General features: G+C 36.4%; 1 protein-coding gene across 1 annotated transcript in view; it reads right to left on the bottom strand.

The window, feature by feature from the left end:
- Positions 1 to 553: 553 nt before the first annotated feature.
- Positions 554 to 18,653, bottom strand: part of LOC135721241 (uncharacterized) — a 101,231-nt gene continuing 83,131 nt past the window's right edge. Inside the window, exons 9-11 of the mRNA XM_065243432.2 lie at positions 10,657 to 10,986; positions 4,705 to 5,013; positions 554 to 2,225 (exon numbers count right to left, since the gene is read on the bottom strand). Of these exons, the coding sequence (XP_065099504.1) occupies positions 2,161 to 2,225; positions 4,705 to 5,013; positions 10,657 to 10,986 (704 nt within the window). The 3' untranslated portion in view covers positions 554 to 2,160. The remainder of the gene's footprint in view (positions 2,226 to 4,704; positions 5,014 to 10,656; positions 10,987 to 18,653) is intronic.

The following is an 18,653-nucleotide window of genomic DNA, read 5'->3' as shown; positions in this document are numbered from 1 at the left end:
CAAATGAATGAGCCGCTCAGCATGTATGGAGCGCATAAAGGCATTCGTTAAATATTTATAGCGCCTCATAGTGGTCAAATAAACGAACAATAATAAAATATATTGAATTGACGTTGTAATGTAATCAGTAAATTCACTTTTACTCCATCTAGTGTCCAAAACCATTTTTTTTTTACAAAAATATTGCAGTAAATATATGACTTCATCTTTGGCTATTTGTTATTTTCATTGTACGTTTTTCATTGAAACAGTTCTTGTTGTGAACCTGCACGAGTTTATGAAGAAATATTACACTGATCATAACTTTTTTGTTGTGAAAACTCAATACATATTCAAATTATGCATTTTACGTTTTATTAATTATTTTGTTAAATTATTTAAAAAGACAAACCAATTAACACAATACTTGTGTAATAAATTAGACAACATACTTAATTTTATGTAGATTCAGATTGTAAAACTACATAATTACACAGACAAATCTTAGTGTAAAATTACTAATATTGAGATTATTTCTATAAAATGTCTCACATGAATAAAACAGCACTGTGACTTTTATCAGATGATTTTATTCAACAAAATGAGAATATAACATAAGTGGTTTATCATATCAAAGCTGTAACAATACACACACTGTTCAGAGAAGAACAAACTAAAAGAGATTAAAGTGTAGGACTTCAAAAAAAGTTTTTTTTAAAACATTTTTTAGTGCAAGCTTTGAATTAAGTGCTATAAGTCCATGCATCATGCAGTTTCATACTAATAAAAAAACACAACAAATTGTATAATGTACAGATTGTATATTGATTATCTGAACTGACTCAACATGAAAACAGATTCAGATTAAATTAAAGATGTTAGATTAACACGGTCTGAGACAAAAGTCTCTATGACACAAACAATATTAATATATAATAACAAAATGTTAGTAGTAGTTATTTACTATACCAATCGTGGTTACATAATGATAAAACAAGGCACAGAGTTTAAAATATAAACATTTGGCAAAGCTGTAAAAAAATGATAAAATAACATAACTGAAAAACTTCATAAAAATCAAATCAGTCTAACACAGAATCTATCAGTCAATGTAAGACTGAATCATCAAAATCTGATTTCTCTTTAGACTGAGACACATGAGCTGAATCTGTGAACTTTACAGACTATGTTCACCATTTACTTCTCAATAAATGTCATGCTTGGGGTACACAAGTGCTTGGTATCAATACATTCCTGATAATATGCGAACAATATATTTAAAGCAATTTAAGCACATGAATAATGTTTTTGTTACATGTAACTCTTACATTTGAACATAAAAGCATTTATGCACAGCTATATCTGTTAATATTCACTGATAAACTAATAAGAGAGAAATTAAACCTAAAGCTGCTGCTAGCATCACACGCTATCACTAAACTACAGGAACACAACACAAGTACAAAACAATTAAATGATTTCAGTTTACAAGTATTTATGTTTGTTTAACTTCATGAATCTGATGGCTCCTCTGCCTCTGTCGCATTATGGGATAGAAAACTGACCACGGATAAGACACTAACTAGAAGTGAAGATCAGTAGATCAACAGGTTAACAATAACACAGAGTTTCATCTGCAGATTCACATTTAAACACTCATACTGTATAAGAGTAAAGTATGAATACTAGGACACAGGATGTCAACTAATATCAACAAAAAACAAACATCAGTCAGTAAGATACTGCTGTAGTACATCTGTTAGATATACATGAGATATTTAGGCTTTTGTTTTATAACACTGTACTAGCTTTATATAAAAACAAATATTAGATTCAGTACACAATGTCTGCATCTAGAAACGGAGATAAAATCTGATATTTATGTTTAAAATAATATCAGAGTTTATCTGTAGATCAGCGTGAATAACAAATGTTTTCCATCAACTTTAATTTGATTGACTTTTATTATATTTATAATTACTTATCTTTCTATTAACTTAATTTATTCAAGCTATTGAAATGTCTCTATGTAATAACAAATCAAAGGTAAATGTTTTCCTCTGGTTTATCAGCACACACAGGTGTATTATTTAAACTCATTGATATGAGGGTGTTGTTATAAGTGATGTGATGCTGATGTGTTTTTAATATTGATGATGTTACACCGGAGGGAGATCACTGCTACTGACTCTTGTTAGGCAACAACGGATCCATCTCTATACCCACTGAATCTCCTCCTCTGGAAGCTGTAAGAAACAGAGATGAGAGATCAAATCAAAATGTGTTAAGAGATGTGATAAACATCTTTAAATGAAGGATGATCTCAGTCAATGATTCTGGTGTTTTAAAGCATCTTGTTGGATTATAATGTTATAATATTTGTTCAATCAAAAGTTCTCAATCCTGTAATAATATCACTGATATGATGTAGGCTACTAGTAAATGGTTTAATAATGTTTCATAATCTAAAAGCTGTTAGTCATTTTAAACGGAAAATATAATAACTGAACTACAACAACAAAAGTCTACAGCTTATCTGATTTAAAATAAAAGTGTGAAATAATGAAGCAATATCGCTGGAGTAGGAGTGTGATATAGGTCTCTCTCATCACGGCTGAGTGCTGTTTTTATACAGCAGCTTGACGGCACAATTTTATAAAAAGAAGACTAGAAAACAATAAGAGAGTGATTTTAAAAGCCTCTTTGTTGAGAACTAGTTTCTTCTGCCATGGAATGACAAGAATGACAAGTAACCCTTTTGGCTTGTTTTAAATGTCCTAATAACTCAAAAGACAAAATAGCTGTTTCTTAATATTAGTGTCTTGATCACAAAGTGTAGTTTTAAGATTAACTATCTACATGTCGGTAACTTCAGTCTTCAGAGGGACAGATTATTTCTCATTCACTGAGACTGGCTCCACTTTACCTCCATAAGCTGCACATATAAAGAAACAGAAGCTTAACACAGGAAAATCATTTGCTTTATTCCTGTCAGATGTCTTATTTTCTCATTATAAACACCAGCTCAGACTCTCATAATAAACTTGATCTCATGATCTCAACCTCTTAGATGAATATACAGCTTTTTGAACTTTTTCGGATCAGTGAATCTGGTAAATGAATCAGTATCAGGTCAGAACCCACTTAACAGACAAAAGAGTTGATAAATATTGAAAATAAATCTTTGGTGTCTCCAGAGTACATATAAGAAGTTTTAGCTTAAAATATTATAATTTTTTATAGCATGTTAAAATTGCCACTTTGTAGGTGTGAGTAAAAATGAGCTGATCTCTGCACTCTGGTTGGATAGTGCAGTTAAGGGGCGGTATTATCCCCTTCTGACATCACAAGGGGGGCCAAATTTCAATTACCTATTTTTTCACAAGAGAATGGTTTATCAAAACTAAGTTACTGGGTTGATCTTTTTCAACGTTGATAGAAGCACTGGGGACCCAATTATAGCACTTAACAGGGCTCCGAACGAACTTTTTTCACCAGGAGCACAGTGGCCCCTTCTGAAAATTTAGGGGCACGTACCGTAAAACAACATGCTAACCAAATATTCAGATTTCTACTAATTTCCACTGTATTACTAATAAATACTTTGATGATAGATGCAGAAAGTACAAATTCAGTACAAATTCAGTGTCACATCACAAAAAAGGTCAAATTTACTGGTCACTGTGCGACTGGATGTAAAATTCAGTGTCACACTCTCAAATTTTGGTAGCATAATGCCACCATTTGGTGGCAGTCTGGAGCCCTGCTTAAACATGGAAAAAGTCAGAATTTCATGATATGTCCTCTTTAAGAAACTAATGCCTCACTTATAATCAGATGAACGTAATATAAACAGATCAAATATCTGAAAAAATATCAAATATCAGTATGTCATCAGTATAACACCACATGAAGTACTACACTAAACATGGTATTTTAATTTACTGCATCTGTGTTACTGTGAGGTGAAAAGAGGTTATTGTTTTCTAGAAGTCAAACAGGAACACAAGAAAAATGTAGCAGATAAATATTTTTCACATAAGGGTTTTTTATATTGCACTTAACTTTGTGTTACCATTTTAAATTTGCTTTCAACCTTAAGCAAAGCAGGTGTAGTTTAAAAAGCATGTTAACAGCTAACTACAATCACATCACTTTTCTCTCATATGCTCTCTGATGTTGTATAAAGTGCATGAATAATTCATGAGCACTGAGGCACAATATTATTGATTGTTAAACAACTGGCCATTGTCCAACGCTGCATTGTTTCACACTGTAAATATTTACCATCATCATTTGGGTTAGCGGTAGGATCTCATTTAAGACAAAAGCTATTACGGAATAACAAAAAGTGCATTATCTTATCTTAACTGCAGATAGTATATGTATATTCGAAAATCACCCTAACTTGATAAAACATCTTACATTGGTCTTAACTTTAGGGTAACCCCACAGGTGTCCTAAATGAAAACTTAAATGAAAGCCAGCAATCACATGAGGATAGACTTCTTGGACAGGGATATTGTCGTTTTAACAACGTGCAGGACAAAAAACAGCATTTTTTTATTAAATACTTTGAATATTTTTACCTTCACAAATGGCCACAACAATGTAAAAATGTAAAATGTAAAAATCCATAAATCCCTCTTACATCTACAGTATACTGTCAACAGAGTACAGATGATATCAAAATCATTATTATACTGAAAATTTTCAGTTACTCACCTCTGACAAACACTCTGAATTTCCAGTCTGAGATTTCTTTATATCTGATGATCCTCCGTGTATAAACTCCAGTGTGTTTCTGCCTGAAGTCATTGATGTTGAGATCTCCAGTCTGAGGATTCAGCTCCAGTTTATCTTTAAATAGATCATCATCACCATCATATGTCCTGAAGATATTGTTTACAGGATTGATTTCAGCTATGAGAGTTTCTTCAAATCTCCACTCTATCACATCATCATTTCTCTTTATGTCTTTAACTTTAGTCTCCAGATGGACAGATTTTCCCTCATTCACTTCCCGTGTTTCACCTGTAACAGCAGCAGACAAAAACAGAAATGAAATCAATTCAGGAGATTTTCATCTATTAAGTGTTTTATTTACTGATTATAAACATCAGCTCATATTCTCATAAATTAATTTCTGTTTATTAACTCAACTTTTCAGATTCTCTATCTCTCAGTATGTACAGTGCATATAAAAAGTCTACACACCCCTGTTAAAACTGCATGTTTATGTGATGTAAAAAATAAAACCAAGATGAATCATGTTGGAACCTGTTGCACTTTTATTGCGAATCTATTTATTAAAGTGATTAAGAATCATTTTGGGGTGAAAAAATGGCAAGTAAAAATTGTACAATAACCAGGTTGCATAAGTGTGCACACCCCTAAACAATAACTAATTAGAAGCACCTTAAGATTATTTTACAGCATTCAATCTTAATAATTAAGTGTCAATCAGTTTTACACATCTTGAAACCTAATTCCTTGCAAAAGCAATCTAATTCTGACAAATTTGTTGGGTGTCCCTTTGCACAGCCCTCTTCAGATCACCTCACAGATCTTGTTTTGGTGAAGCCATTCCTTGTAGATTGATGGTGTCATGCTGAAAGGTGAAATTTCTCTTTATCTTAAGTGTTTTGGCGGAAGCCTTAAGGTTTTTGGCCAAAATTGACTGGTATTTGAAACTATTCATTATTCCATCCACAGCAGCTACAAGGCCTGATGCTGTAATCCTCCACGCTTTACCGTGGGCATGTACACTCTTTTGGTGATGTGCTGTGTTTTTGTTCAAACATATCTTTTGGTATCACGGCCAAAGTTCAACTTTGGGTTCATCAGACTACACTCACCTGAAGGATTATTAGAAACACCATACTAATACTGTGTTTTACCCCCTTTTGCCTTCAGAACTGCCTTAATTCTACGTGGCATTGATTCAACAAGGTGCTGAAAGCATTCTTTAGAAATGTTGGCCCATATTGATAGGATAACATCTTGCAGCTGATGGAGATTTGTGGAATGCACATCCAGGGCATTTTAGTACAGTGAACTCATTGTCATGTTCAAGAAACCAATTTGAAAAGATTTAAGCTTTTTGACACGGTGCATTATCCTGCTGGAAGTAGCCATCAGAGGGTGGGTACATGGTGGTCATAAAGGGATGGACATGGTCAGAAACAATGCTCAGGTAGGCCGTGGCATTTAAACGATGCCCAATTGGCACTAAGGGACCTAAAGTGTGGCAAGAAAACATCCCCCACACCATTACACCACCACCACCACCAGCCTGCACAGTGGTAACAAGGCATGATGGATCCATGTTCTTGTTCTGTTTACGCCAAATTCTGACTCTACCATCTGAATGTCTCAACAGAAATCGAGAATCAGACCAGGCATCATTTTTCCAGTCTTCAGCTGTCCAATTTTGGTGAGCTTGTGCAAATTGTAGCCTTTTTTCCCTATTTGTAGTGGAGATGAGTGGTACCCGGTGGCGTCTTCTGCTGTTGTAGCCCATTCGCCTCAAGGTTGTGCGTGTTGTGGCTTCACAAATGCTTTGCTGCATACCTCGGTTGTAAAGAGTGGTTATTTCAGTCAAAGTTGCTCTTCAATCAGCTTGAATCAGTCTGCCCATTCACCTCTGACCTCTAGCATCAACAAGGCTATGGCTATGTAACAAATCCTATGCGCGCAGCACTGAAAGCACACCTTTCATTGACGCAATGACGTGCACTTGCTAAGCCTTTTCCATTAAATGTGTTCTACCAATGCTTAAGAGGAGCCTCGCCTAGCCTCTGAAGGAAGTGACTTGTAAGGACTAGTCCTGCCAAGGTAGTATTCTTGAGAAACGGCCCCTGGCATTGGAGGATCCTTCCTTGATATTGAGAAACGGCTTATATGGTGTAAAAACGTCTGAGTGCTGCCCTCTTCAGGTTGAATGGTGGCTACTGCAGTTGAATTTTCCTATTGGATGTTGCGGTACTACGTGACATAAGTGGTACAGCGTGGCATAAGCAGGTTCAAGCTCACCACGCCCTTGTTACGATTTCACCACACCCTTGGTACGAGCTTAGTTCGTCCCCTCTTTCTCCATTGGGATCTGATAATTTTCTTGCATTTTTCAAATATTGCCAGTGGGTGGAGTCAAGCTCTGACCAAGGGTTTAGTTATGCTTTAATGCCATTTTTAAGAGGAGTAGCGCCACTTCTTCTCCTGTGTTCAAAACTCATTCACTTCTTGGAGGGAGCCCGGTCTACAGGGTGTCACGTGATTTTCGTGCATCTAACCTGGACATTGCCATTGCCAACATCAGACCAAATATGGCAAAATCATTTATTATTGTGATAAGCATATGGTGATTTTTCTTAAGTATTTAGGTATTTGAAATACTCTAAATACACTCCCTCAAAATATTTTGTTACAAATTACATTTTATTTTTTCCACACCCGCAAAATACAAATTACAAAATACACTAAAGTAATTAAATACGTATTTAAAATAAATTTAATTTAAATACTAGGGCCTTATAATTTCCACGATCACGGAATCGAGGACGGAATCGCTGAATTGGCAAATTAACACGGAATCTAGTGCTAACGTTTTGAATAAAATTCTGTTTTTGTGTGGGAGAAGAACGTGTCTGAGGAAAATGCAGACGGGGAAGCAAATCTGGGTGACACACCCCCTCCCGTCATTTCTGACCCCCTCCAAAACACTGAAACCATGGCGAAGCGGCTCTCCACGACTCCGCTTTCGTCAGCGAAGCGGAGTGCCTAAACTCCCTTTAGCTGTTATAAGATGCACTTTATAGAGCTGAAGATCTTTGCCCGAACCCGACGGGACCCGTCGGGACCCGACGGGCTCGGGCGGGTTCGGGCTTCATTTCTAACATTTTACACGGGCTCGGGGCGGGCTCGGGCTTCCGCTCCGGCTTTGTGAGGTAAATGAGCGGTCAAGTTCAAATCAGTAGCGCAGGATCGCGCTGAATTCATTTACAATGGATTTAATGATTTTCCTCATCAAAAACATGTAGCCTAATCTTGGTGAGTAGGTTTTTCAATGTATAACTAAATATGAATCGAGTCTTACATAATTTAGACAGAGGATAGACTAATGTTGGCAGTAATGGAGAGAAGTGCCGACGCAAATCCCGCGGAGCCTGCCTCTTAATTTCGTTATTGCCAAATACCCATCTTAATTCAGAATGTATTATCTTAATTTAATTCGTTAAGAAATAATAATTTTATTGGCATATTTATAGTGTATTGCATAAGCCTATTTAGAATGAGATGTTACAATGTTACAGATTACTTATTTCTTTGTTTCAACTTCCAAGTGGCGTGTAGATTATTAGTCATGAATAAATAATGTTAAAACCTGTGTAAATTTCTCATTCTTGACAAAAGCTGTGTGTGTGCGCACATTTAAATAATGTCGGGCTGTAAACGGGTTCGGGCTTTTAAAAAGCTGTCAATCTAAATGTACGTTCGGGTTCGGGCTGCATTCTGTCGGGCTCCGGACATTTCGGGCCTAACTTTTAAGGCCCGATTACAGCTCTAGCACTTTAACACGACTGCTTCACGGGGGTTATTGCGTTTATAAAAAAGTTACTTCATATGCATAGCAGGATTTCATAAAATGAAACACAAATAAGTTACTATATTAGTACAAATATTACTCTTCTGCCAAACAAAGTAGTTCTTCAGAATCAAGTGTGGCTGAAACAGAGCGTAGTTCCCAACTAACATCGAATGCAGCAAAGACACAATGAAAATATGATTAAAGACTGTGGTGTTTATTTTATAAATCAACATTCATCTAATTTATACATTAACATTTATATCGTGCAACTGTTGAAGTGATGATCAAATATGCTTGGAAGCACTCTTAACTCTTTCCCAGTCAGCATTTTTTTTTTAAGTTGCCACCCAGTTTTAGGTCAATCCTTTACAGAAAAATTATCTTCTTTAAGTAAACATAAAATATCAAATGAAAGAACAGATCCTCAGCTTTAAAAAAACCCTGTTTCATCCTACCTTCATTTGTTCTCTTATCACCCCTCAAATTTTTAGCTAAAAGCGGAGATAATTCAATTTTTTGAAAACTTTTGTAAGAGATCAGATTCAGAGCCTGATCAAAACTTTGGTGTTTAAAGTGTTGAGTGAATGCTTCAGTGTTTAAGTTGGGTAAGATTGTGTCAGAGAACTAAATAACCTGTAGATTGATCAGTACTATAACACATGAAACCAGAAACACAACGCGTTATAAGGAAAATATGACAGCTGTAGGAATTTACTCATGGTTGAAAACAGTTTTCTGGACCTACACATGCAAAACAGTGATGAAATAACATTATAAAACGTCCCGTTCTGGTTTTTCATTCTTATTGGTTGACACCACAGTCTTTAATCATATTTTTAATTTGTCTACAATGGCACAATTAATGGCGATATCCAGATAAATGTCAATAAATATTGTTGAGTCATCTCGTCAATAAAGAGAAAATGCTCCCTGAGGAGTTTCTATCTCAAATTCATATTTCTGCTATCCTCTGGGTGGCGATCTTACCCACCTTAAGCACTGACACATTCACTCAACACTGAAAACACAGGGTGTAAGTTTTGATGGCTTTGAATCTGATCTCTTACAAAAGTTCTTCACAAAAATGGAATTATCTCCGCTTTTAGCTAAACAATTGAGAGGTGATAAGAGAACAAATGAAGGTACGATGAAACAGGGTTTTTTTTGACAGTGTAGGCTGTTCTTGCATTTGATATATTTTATGTTTATTTAAAGAAGATAATTTTTCTGGAAGCCATTAAACTAAAACTGGGTGGCAACTTTAAAAAAAAACACTGACGGGGAAGAGTTCAGCATGCTTCCAAGCATATTTGATCATCACTTCAACAGTTATATGATATAAATGTTAATGTATAAATTAGATAAATGGTGATTTATAAAATAATAACCACAGTCTTAAATCATATTTTCATTGAAACAGAGCGCAGTTCTCAAGAAACACAGACGTAGCAAAGACACAGTCACACTTGATTCTGAGGAACTACTTTGTTTGGTGGAAGAGTAATTTTTGTACTAATATAATTACAACTTATTTGTGTTTTATTTTATGAGATCCTCCGGTACGCGTTGTGCCTAAAAATGCCCCTTAGCTGTTATAAAATGCACTGGTAACCCACTGCTTCTTGGGGCTTATTGCTGTATTATATTTGTCAGCTCTGTCATCCCTGCAAAAAGAATGTCGTAGTAAGAGTAATTTCCTAAAATGTCACGAGCCAACAGGTGGGCGCAAGGTGTTGTTACATATTTATTATTACATAGCCATCTTGGTCTAATTTTTAATCATTTTTAATCAAATTTATGTAAGATATCAGTGATCTAGTTGTCAATCAATGTTATTATAAAATCAACCAAATATCAGAAATGATGTACAGAGTTTACATGTGTTGTCTCAGTTAACCCTTTCAAAATGACAACTTTTTGCAGTTAAAATTTTGCAGGTTTAAACAGAAGATAAGTAAAAGTTAAACACAGTGTGAAAATCTCCACTGTAAGTTAATAGTCATAAATCACTCTTACATCTACAGTATACTGTCAACAGAGTACAGATGATCATAAAATCATTATTATACTGAAACATTTCAGTTACTCACCAATGACAAACACAGTTATTGTCTTGTCTGAGGTTTTTCCATCTCTGATGATCTTCAGTTTATAAAGTCCAGAGTGTTTCTTTCTGATGTCACTGATGGTGAGATCTCCAGTCTGACGATTCAGCTTCAGTTTATCTCCGAATAGATCTTTATCCTCATCAAATGGACCGGGGATATAGTTGACAGGATTGATTTCAGCTATGATAGTTTGTTTAAGTCCAAATGTCCACTGTATTAGATCAACTCTATCTACATCTATGTCAGAAACTTCAGTCTTCAGATCAGCAGATTCTCCCTCATACACTCGCAGTGTTGTATCTGTAACAGCAGCTGACAGAAACAGAAAGACAGAAATGAAATCAATTCAGGTGATTTTCATCTATTAAGTGTCTTATTTACTGATTATAAACATCAGCTCATTTTCTTAAATTAATTTATTTTTTCACTGAAATATAAATCTGAAGGATTAACTCTTTCCCCATCATTGATGAGTTAACTCGCTAATTAAGAGAAAACGGTTCCCTGCCAATGACAAATTTTCCAGCAATCCGCAATACTTCTCTTACCCAACTAATGCAACCAGGAAGCAACCCCTCCCCCAAACAGTTCAGATGCAGTGCATGTTTTGATCATTGCTCTGAATGAACAAAAACGCAATTATCTTAGCCTTTTGCTCAAAAGATGATATTTTTGAAGAAACCTACCCATATTTGAGAGGTGATAAAAAGTGAACTAATGAAGGTAGGATGAAACATGTGTTTTGTTTGCAGAGGGTCTGTTCTTTCATTTGATATATTGTATATTTAAAGGAACAGTATGTAAAAATGTATATTAAGTAATCATAAAATGGCCCTGATATGTCACTAGACATTAAGAAATCATTTTCATTTCAAATACTTATATCACTGACAACAGTGGTCTGGCCAGGATATTGTCATTTAAAAGTAGAGTTGCAGCCCTCAACTGATGTTTATGTTGTCATTTTGTGTATTGGCCACCAGTTGTGTGATTGCAGTACCAGTTTAGGCCACAATCCTACATACTTTTCCTTTAAGGAAGAACATTTTCTGGAAGGCATTAAACTTTTGAAAATCATAAAAAATGCTGGCGCTGGCAACTTCTTTTAAAAGAGTTAAGCCATGGGTCTTCAACAGGGGGTCCGCGGCCCCTAGGGGGTCCGTGACGGAACTGCAGGGGATCCGCCAAATGATGTTTAACGAAAAGCTATTTTTTGATTAAAAACGTAAAATATATGTATAAAACGTTCCATGTCCCCTTTAAGTTGTGCACGTGCGTGGCCGCATAGGTTTGAAGGCGCGCGTTCAGTTTAGCCAGCGGACCAAAATAAAATATCTAAAGATTATAAATGTCCACTCAGGAAGCAGCAGTAGCGACAGAAAAGTCATCATAAAACAGTAAATCTTATGCGTGTTTTTCTTTCAGAATGTCATTTTAGAATCAGTGCGACATGTTGTCTCATCTAAATTTCTGAACTTGGATGGCTGTTTCACGTGGTTCAGATTTAAAGCACTAATTCAACACGCCGCGTCATTTTAAACTGTGACAAAACTATCGCTCGATTTTAAAAATGAATGAAACGTGCGCCGTGATGGTGCTTTTTGCAAGATTCATAGTCTGGTTGAAATCCGCCTCTCAAAAAGTTTTCCCAAAGAGATGCGCTCGGACTCGTTGCATGTTGTTCTCCTGAGTCTGATATGAAGCTATACAGAAAATAAGCCTGCGTTACTTAAACTCGTGACAATGATGATACACGAGAAAGGCAAATGACCTCAGAATTATAAACTAGCACAACCTCTATCCACACCAGAATAGACAGAATAGTCTTTGTGCCATTCACCATGATCAGTCTTCTTTATAAACTGAAGGCCCTTGTCCAATTCACAGTAAAATGAAAATCTATTACACTGCAAATACCTTAAAATATTATTATTATTATTATTATTATATTAAGATAAAAACAAAATCTACTTTAACAAAAAAATTATGCATGTTAATATAGTATGGCTGTGTGACAGTATGGTTTGTTTCTATTTATAAAACAGTTCCAGTCCTTGATTCTGATTGGTCATCAGTTGTACTTTACTCCACTTTGCGTTGTGCCTAATACGAAAAGGCAGCCTCTCGTACCTTACTGCTTACTTAAATATCTCTGTTTTACACATTTAGTATTAGGGGGTCCCTGCTCCATGCCTCTCTCATCTAAGGGGTCCTCGACCCAAAAAACGTTGAAGACCCCTGAGTTAAGCTATTTAACACAGCAAATTAGGCAAATAACAAATGATCAACGCATTTGTAACCCTGGGTCACCAGGGCTGTACAGTGCGACATATATGTGCTATCGCACGTGCTATGAAAATTTTCTATTGTAGCACGCGTGTGAAAGTACAGTTTTGCATGTTCATAACAGTCACTAATAGTGTGTGAAGTGATTTCCTTGGGCTTGTTCGTGTGTGTGATACTGAGTGCGTACTCTGTTCCATGGCAGTTGTAGTCTATTGTGCGATTAAAACTCGCGTCCCTGCTGCATTGAGTCATTTCGTACAACTCCATTTTACACAATTCCTAAGTAACATGCCCATAAGTAATGCGCTGCTAGTTAAGCGTGTTGACGGTTTATCACTGGCGAAGGAAAGTCGGAATGGCGGTTTAAGCGATGACTGCGGTGTGAATGAAGGAGATAGTGTAGATGAAGAGGATAATTCTGAAAACATGAATTGTGAAGAGTGGTATCAGGTAGTAGCCTGGTTAAAACCAGACCATTCTCAGTAGTAACTGAGTTGTGGTCTGGCAAAGCTTCATAGACAAATCATTTCCAAAGGGGCGTCACCAACGGACCTCGCTCATAAGCCTCTGGGCGCAATTGGATAGACCTAAAACCAATCACAGTGATGAAGGGGATGGCGTCACCGCTCTCGCTAAGACCCATTCGTTTAGCCACCAAAGTTGCAAGCTGGTATTTCAGACTTTTGCCGAATCTTTTTTAGATATGAAGGCTTCAAGTGTTGTTCTTTGCTCAGGTTTTAACGAAAAGGAAGAGTTTAAATCACTTAAAATAGACGCGATAGCTGATTCGAACGAGTGATGTTCCACTGTGGCATCCATCTTTGTAATGTACAAAATCTGCTTTACCGTTGTTGCTGTGCTGTCATCATCGCGTAAAGCCCGCCCCAACGTTTCTGATTAGTGCTGCGATTTCTCGGCATTAGAAATGGGCTTGAATGGCCTCTTTGCCAGACTACTTGCAGAGCAAATCTAAATTTGCTGGAAGTTGCCTGGGTTTTCCCAGGCTAATCAGGTAGTGCAGACATCTCAAAAACGGAAAGAAAGAGGATCAGATTTGAAGGAATTCATGGAGAAGGAACAAGAAACAAAACCAGGATGAAGGAGGATGAGTACAAACTTACTTAAACATTCAAAACAATGGGTGATATGAGGAATCCTATGCATTTAACAAAAGTGCTCAAAAAAGCAATTGAAGAAATTAAATCAGCATGATATTTATCCAACAATCGAGTGCTTGTGTTTTGTATGAACAAAAAATAACAAGAGATGATCATTAAAGTGAAGGAATTAGGAGGAATAGAAGTAAAATGTCATGTTCCTGGATAAATGAATGCTGTTAAAGGTGTGATTACTGGTGTCTCAATATCACTAATTGATGAGATGTTAAAAAAGCTGATACGGAGTTGAAAAAGGTTGACAACAAATAGAAATGGGAAAAGAGAATCAAGTACAACAGTTATGATAACACTGAATGGTAACATTTTACCAGATGATGTCAAAATTGTATATGTATGCTACCCCGTGCGGCCTTGTGTAAGGCCAATTTCCTGAATAAAGATAGCCTCTCCCCAAAGAACACAGCATGGGTGCAACATGAATGCCCGGGAAAACAACTTCTCTAAGATTCACAGTGGACTTCCCACCGAGACACATATGGTTTTCAAAGATCACACCTTTGGGGTGTCATACATTTGTATTCTCATTCTCTCAAAGCAAACTGTATATGAAATGCGACATGCACAAAGAATCTTCATTCAATGTTGATAGAGACCTCCCATCTTAGACATAAACCAATCACCCCCTGTATGCCATCTAAGGACTGCCCTGAGTTTTGAAACAATCAATCAGTAGCAAATTCCTATTGTCTTTCTGCATATTTAAGGAAACGTTGTAAATGGTTAAGGGGGATTTTCCATACTTGGAAATTCACCCCATGATAGCTTTGATAACCAGATCTTCTGTAACCAGATCTTCATCTTTACTATGCAATGGTTTATCATTTGATTGTTTCGTATTTTAATTGGAATGCAAATTGGCTTCTGAATTATGTTTTTCCTACCTGGTTATTAAATTATGTTTGATTTTATTCTGTGTTGCTCGGTAAATATTGGGTCTGCAAGTAATAACGATGCACCCATAGTTACCGTGCGTAAGGACTGAGATCAGGCTAGGATCGGCCTAATCCCAGTTAGATAGTGAATAATACATCAGCTGGGGATTTGAGAGATATGACTAGCATTTGGTGTTAGTTTAAGTGTACTTAGAAGCATGGAGGCTAACAATGTGTTTCTGTTTAGAGTAACATTTCTAAATAGGGTTAACCTCTGATTATTTCAATATTATTCTATTCATTATCTTTGGTTAGAAATAATTATTGTAATTATTAAAGCTCCACTGTGTAGGATCTACTCCTATCTCACGCTGAAATTCTATATGACAACCAACTGAAGATTACTTTCTAGCCCCCCCCCCCACATTCGGAGCACGTTTTAACTCGTACGGTGGCGTGTCATGCCAAGGTTAACATGGCTTCCAGTACCAAGCAAAAGCAATGAAAAATAATGAACAATTTACAGCGTCCTTTGCCTGTGATCCGTCAGAGCACACAGATTTATGTTAAACATGGAAAAAGTCAGATTTTCATGATATGTCCGCTTAAAATCACATACAAAAAGCAACCACAAACGTAGCTACAGTAAGACACTGCTTTTTCATCGACGCGAGGAAAAATATCCCAGGGGCTGTTACACTTGGTATTAAGATGTGTTTTCGTCGATCGGATCACAAGTATATGAGAGAGAGACACATCACGTTTACACTTGGTGTTTAAATCCGTCTCTTTGTCTACTTTCGACCGCTTCTGTCCTGAATACTGTGAGGGGGGGTCTGTGAGACGGTGGGCGAGTCTCTCTGCTGTCATTCAAACACGAGCGGGAGTAATTATGAGTTTATATGGACGCAAACTAATATTATGTCAGAGTCCTCTGCTTGTTTAGCAAGTAAACATGCTGCGCAGTGTTTTTTACGTGCATATGTTAGAGCTTTCTCTATATTTTCAGCGCAATTGATGAAATAGGATCGCGCAAACTTACACAAGCTTTCAAAATGAAACTACGGCGATCAGACGCTGTAGTTTTATCAATGAAAGGCTAAAAATAGCACTGTTCACCGTCTGTTCACGGCAGAAGTCAGAAAAGACGTAAAACTTGTGTTTAATACCTCAGATTAGATAAATGGGCGGAGAGAAGGCGGTCGAGTGTGGTTGTTCGAACGCATTCAAACACATGTGAAAAGTGGTTTCGACTACCTCTGGATGTGGTTGAAAGTGGTCGAAAGTGGACGAGCTCAAAATGTTTTGAACACAGTTTACACCTGGCATTAACGTCGTCCACTTGTGATCTGATCGATAAAAATGCATGTTAATGCCAAGTGTAAACAGCCTCTCAGACAGAACTTTGGGTTAAGAATTTAGAAGGTTAACACAACAACATCAATCCTGAAGAACTATGCTACATTAGAACCTTCATTAAATCTCTTTTCCCCACACTCACTTGGTCCTGCTTATTATTTTCCCTATTAGATGCATTCTAATGCATTGGCGAGCCATGAAAGATTGAGCAGACAAATTCAAGAAAATCTAACAAGGTAGTACTTAAGGAAAGTTGACAAACTATGAATACACCAGGTCAAGGCCTTTCATGGAAAACTAAAAAAAATATTATTAATAATATTAATGAAACTGGGTTAGACACAAAATGATTTGCTCCAATAGTTGAAAAACTTCTAATACCACATTGGTTACTTGCGCAACCTGAAAAAGACTTAAAGCTTTATGAGAAAATTAAGGAAAATGGAGAGGAGGTTAATGTAAAAACATTCGTGGCAGACTAAAGAGTATATAAGAAAAACACATTATTCATTTCTTCAAATATATATATAGATGGTTCAAAGAGCATAGAAACTGGAAGAACAGGAGTTGCTTTCTATGTACCAGAGTTTGATGTTAGGAAGGCTGGAAGAATATCAGATGGCACATCTGTGTATACAGCAGAAATTGTTGCAATTCTAATGGCACTTGGTTTGGGTTTACGAAATAAGACCAGATAAAGTAATATGTTCTGATTCAATGGCTGTTCTTTTGAGTTTGCAATCAATGCAAACAAATAGACATTACATTTGAATAGAAATCATGATTACATTGTATAGTATTAAACAAATAGGAATAATAACGAATTTCATATGCGCACCTGCACGTGTGGGAATTCAGCGATGAAGCAGACAAAATGGCTAAAGATAGTTTAAATATGGATGAATCAAGCATTAATATTTCAATAAGCAGATCAGAAGGAAAACAGTTAATTTTAGAATCATGTAATAGGAAATGACACACATTCTGGGATTCATGTCAAACAGGTCAACATTTTCATAAAGTTCAAAAGAGTGTAAAGAAATCTAAAATCAACCATAATATAAGCAAAAGGGAGCAAGTTATCCTCACTCATTTACAAACAGGGCATTCTAATCTTAATCACCCGTTACATATAATAGGGAAACATAGGGTGGGTTGCACCAACAAGGATTAGGCCTAAATCTGGTTTAAATCAAAGCTTATTTAATTATTCTGTTGCACCAAACTTTAAATCTGTTTTAAAATAATCAGGTTTTCAATTTAAACTGCCATTTTGATCCAAGTTTAAATTTTACAGTAAACCTAGATTATCTTTAACTGTTGCACCATTACTTTAAACTCTGTTTAAAATCTCAGTGAGGGATTAAAGGCGCTCTAAGCGAATAATGTGCGAAGTCACTTCCTGTTGATGTTTGAACTGTTTTCAAACAGACAGAGCGTAGCTAACTCCTCCCCCTCCCTTCCGTGCTTTCATGAACGTGCCCAACCCCCACCCCCAAGTCCTTCTTGTCGTTTATTGGCTGGAATACTTTGTTTTGTTTTCTGAAGCTAGGTTTGGCCATTTGTTGATATTGCCGTTTGTGAAGCCTGGGCTGTCTACAGAGATCGTGTTTTTTTACAGTTTGATCAGCGGACAGGCAGCAAGCAGATAGTGAGGAGATGTTTCCGGTATGTAACAAAAAATGTTTTATGGTCTAAAATGCTTCAATTCGCTTAGAGCACCTTTAACTTTAAACTTGCATATGAGGAGGTTTAAATATGTTTTCTTACAATTAAATGTGTGGCTAAATGATTAGAAACACATACCACGAGCATGGTGGCGCTATTCAAAGATGCGTTTATTATAACGTCTCAACAAAGTGAGTTAGGCAGCTCAAAAAGATTATTAACAGCACTGGTGACAGCTACGAATGCTCATATGGGCTTCTCCTCTGTCACGCGCGCTCCAGTCAGAAACTAAGAGCATTGAATGAACGGACACACGGCGGAGCTTCATGACAAGTGTGTCCGCACATCTTGTTCATTATATCACAATATCTGAGCTTTGCGATATTTCCTGTCATAATATTTTTTTTATCTGTTAATTGTTTTAAAAGATTGTCAAATGATTTTATTTGAATCCGTCCTTTAGATTAGCCTACGGGTGTATGTAGGTGATCTATAATACAAAAATTACATTACCTTTGCTTCCATAAACTGTTTTTTCCTTTTTGAATGACAACGTCAACATTGTTGCTGTTTAATTACACCGGAAAATTCAACATGGCAGACAAAATAAATCGCA

This window comes from Paramisgurnus dabryanus, chromosome 24 (assembly GCF_030506205.2).
Source record: "Paramisgurnus dabryanus chromosome 24, PD_genome_1.1, whole genome shotgun sequence".
Classification (NCBI taxonomy): domain Eukaryota; kingdom Metazoa; phylum Chordata; class Actinopteri; order Cypriniformes; family Cobitidae; genus Paramisgurnus; species Paramisgurnus dabryanus.
This window is presented reverse-complemented; position numbering and strand designations above follow the sequence as displayed.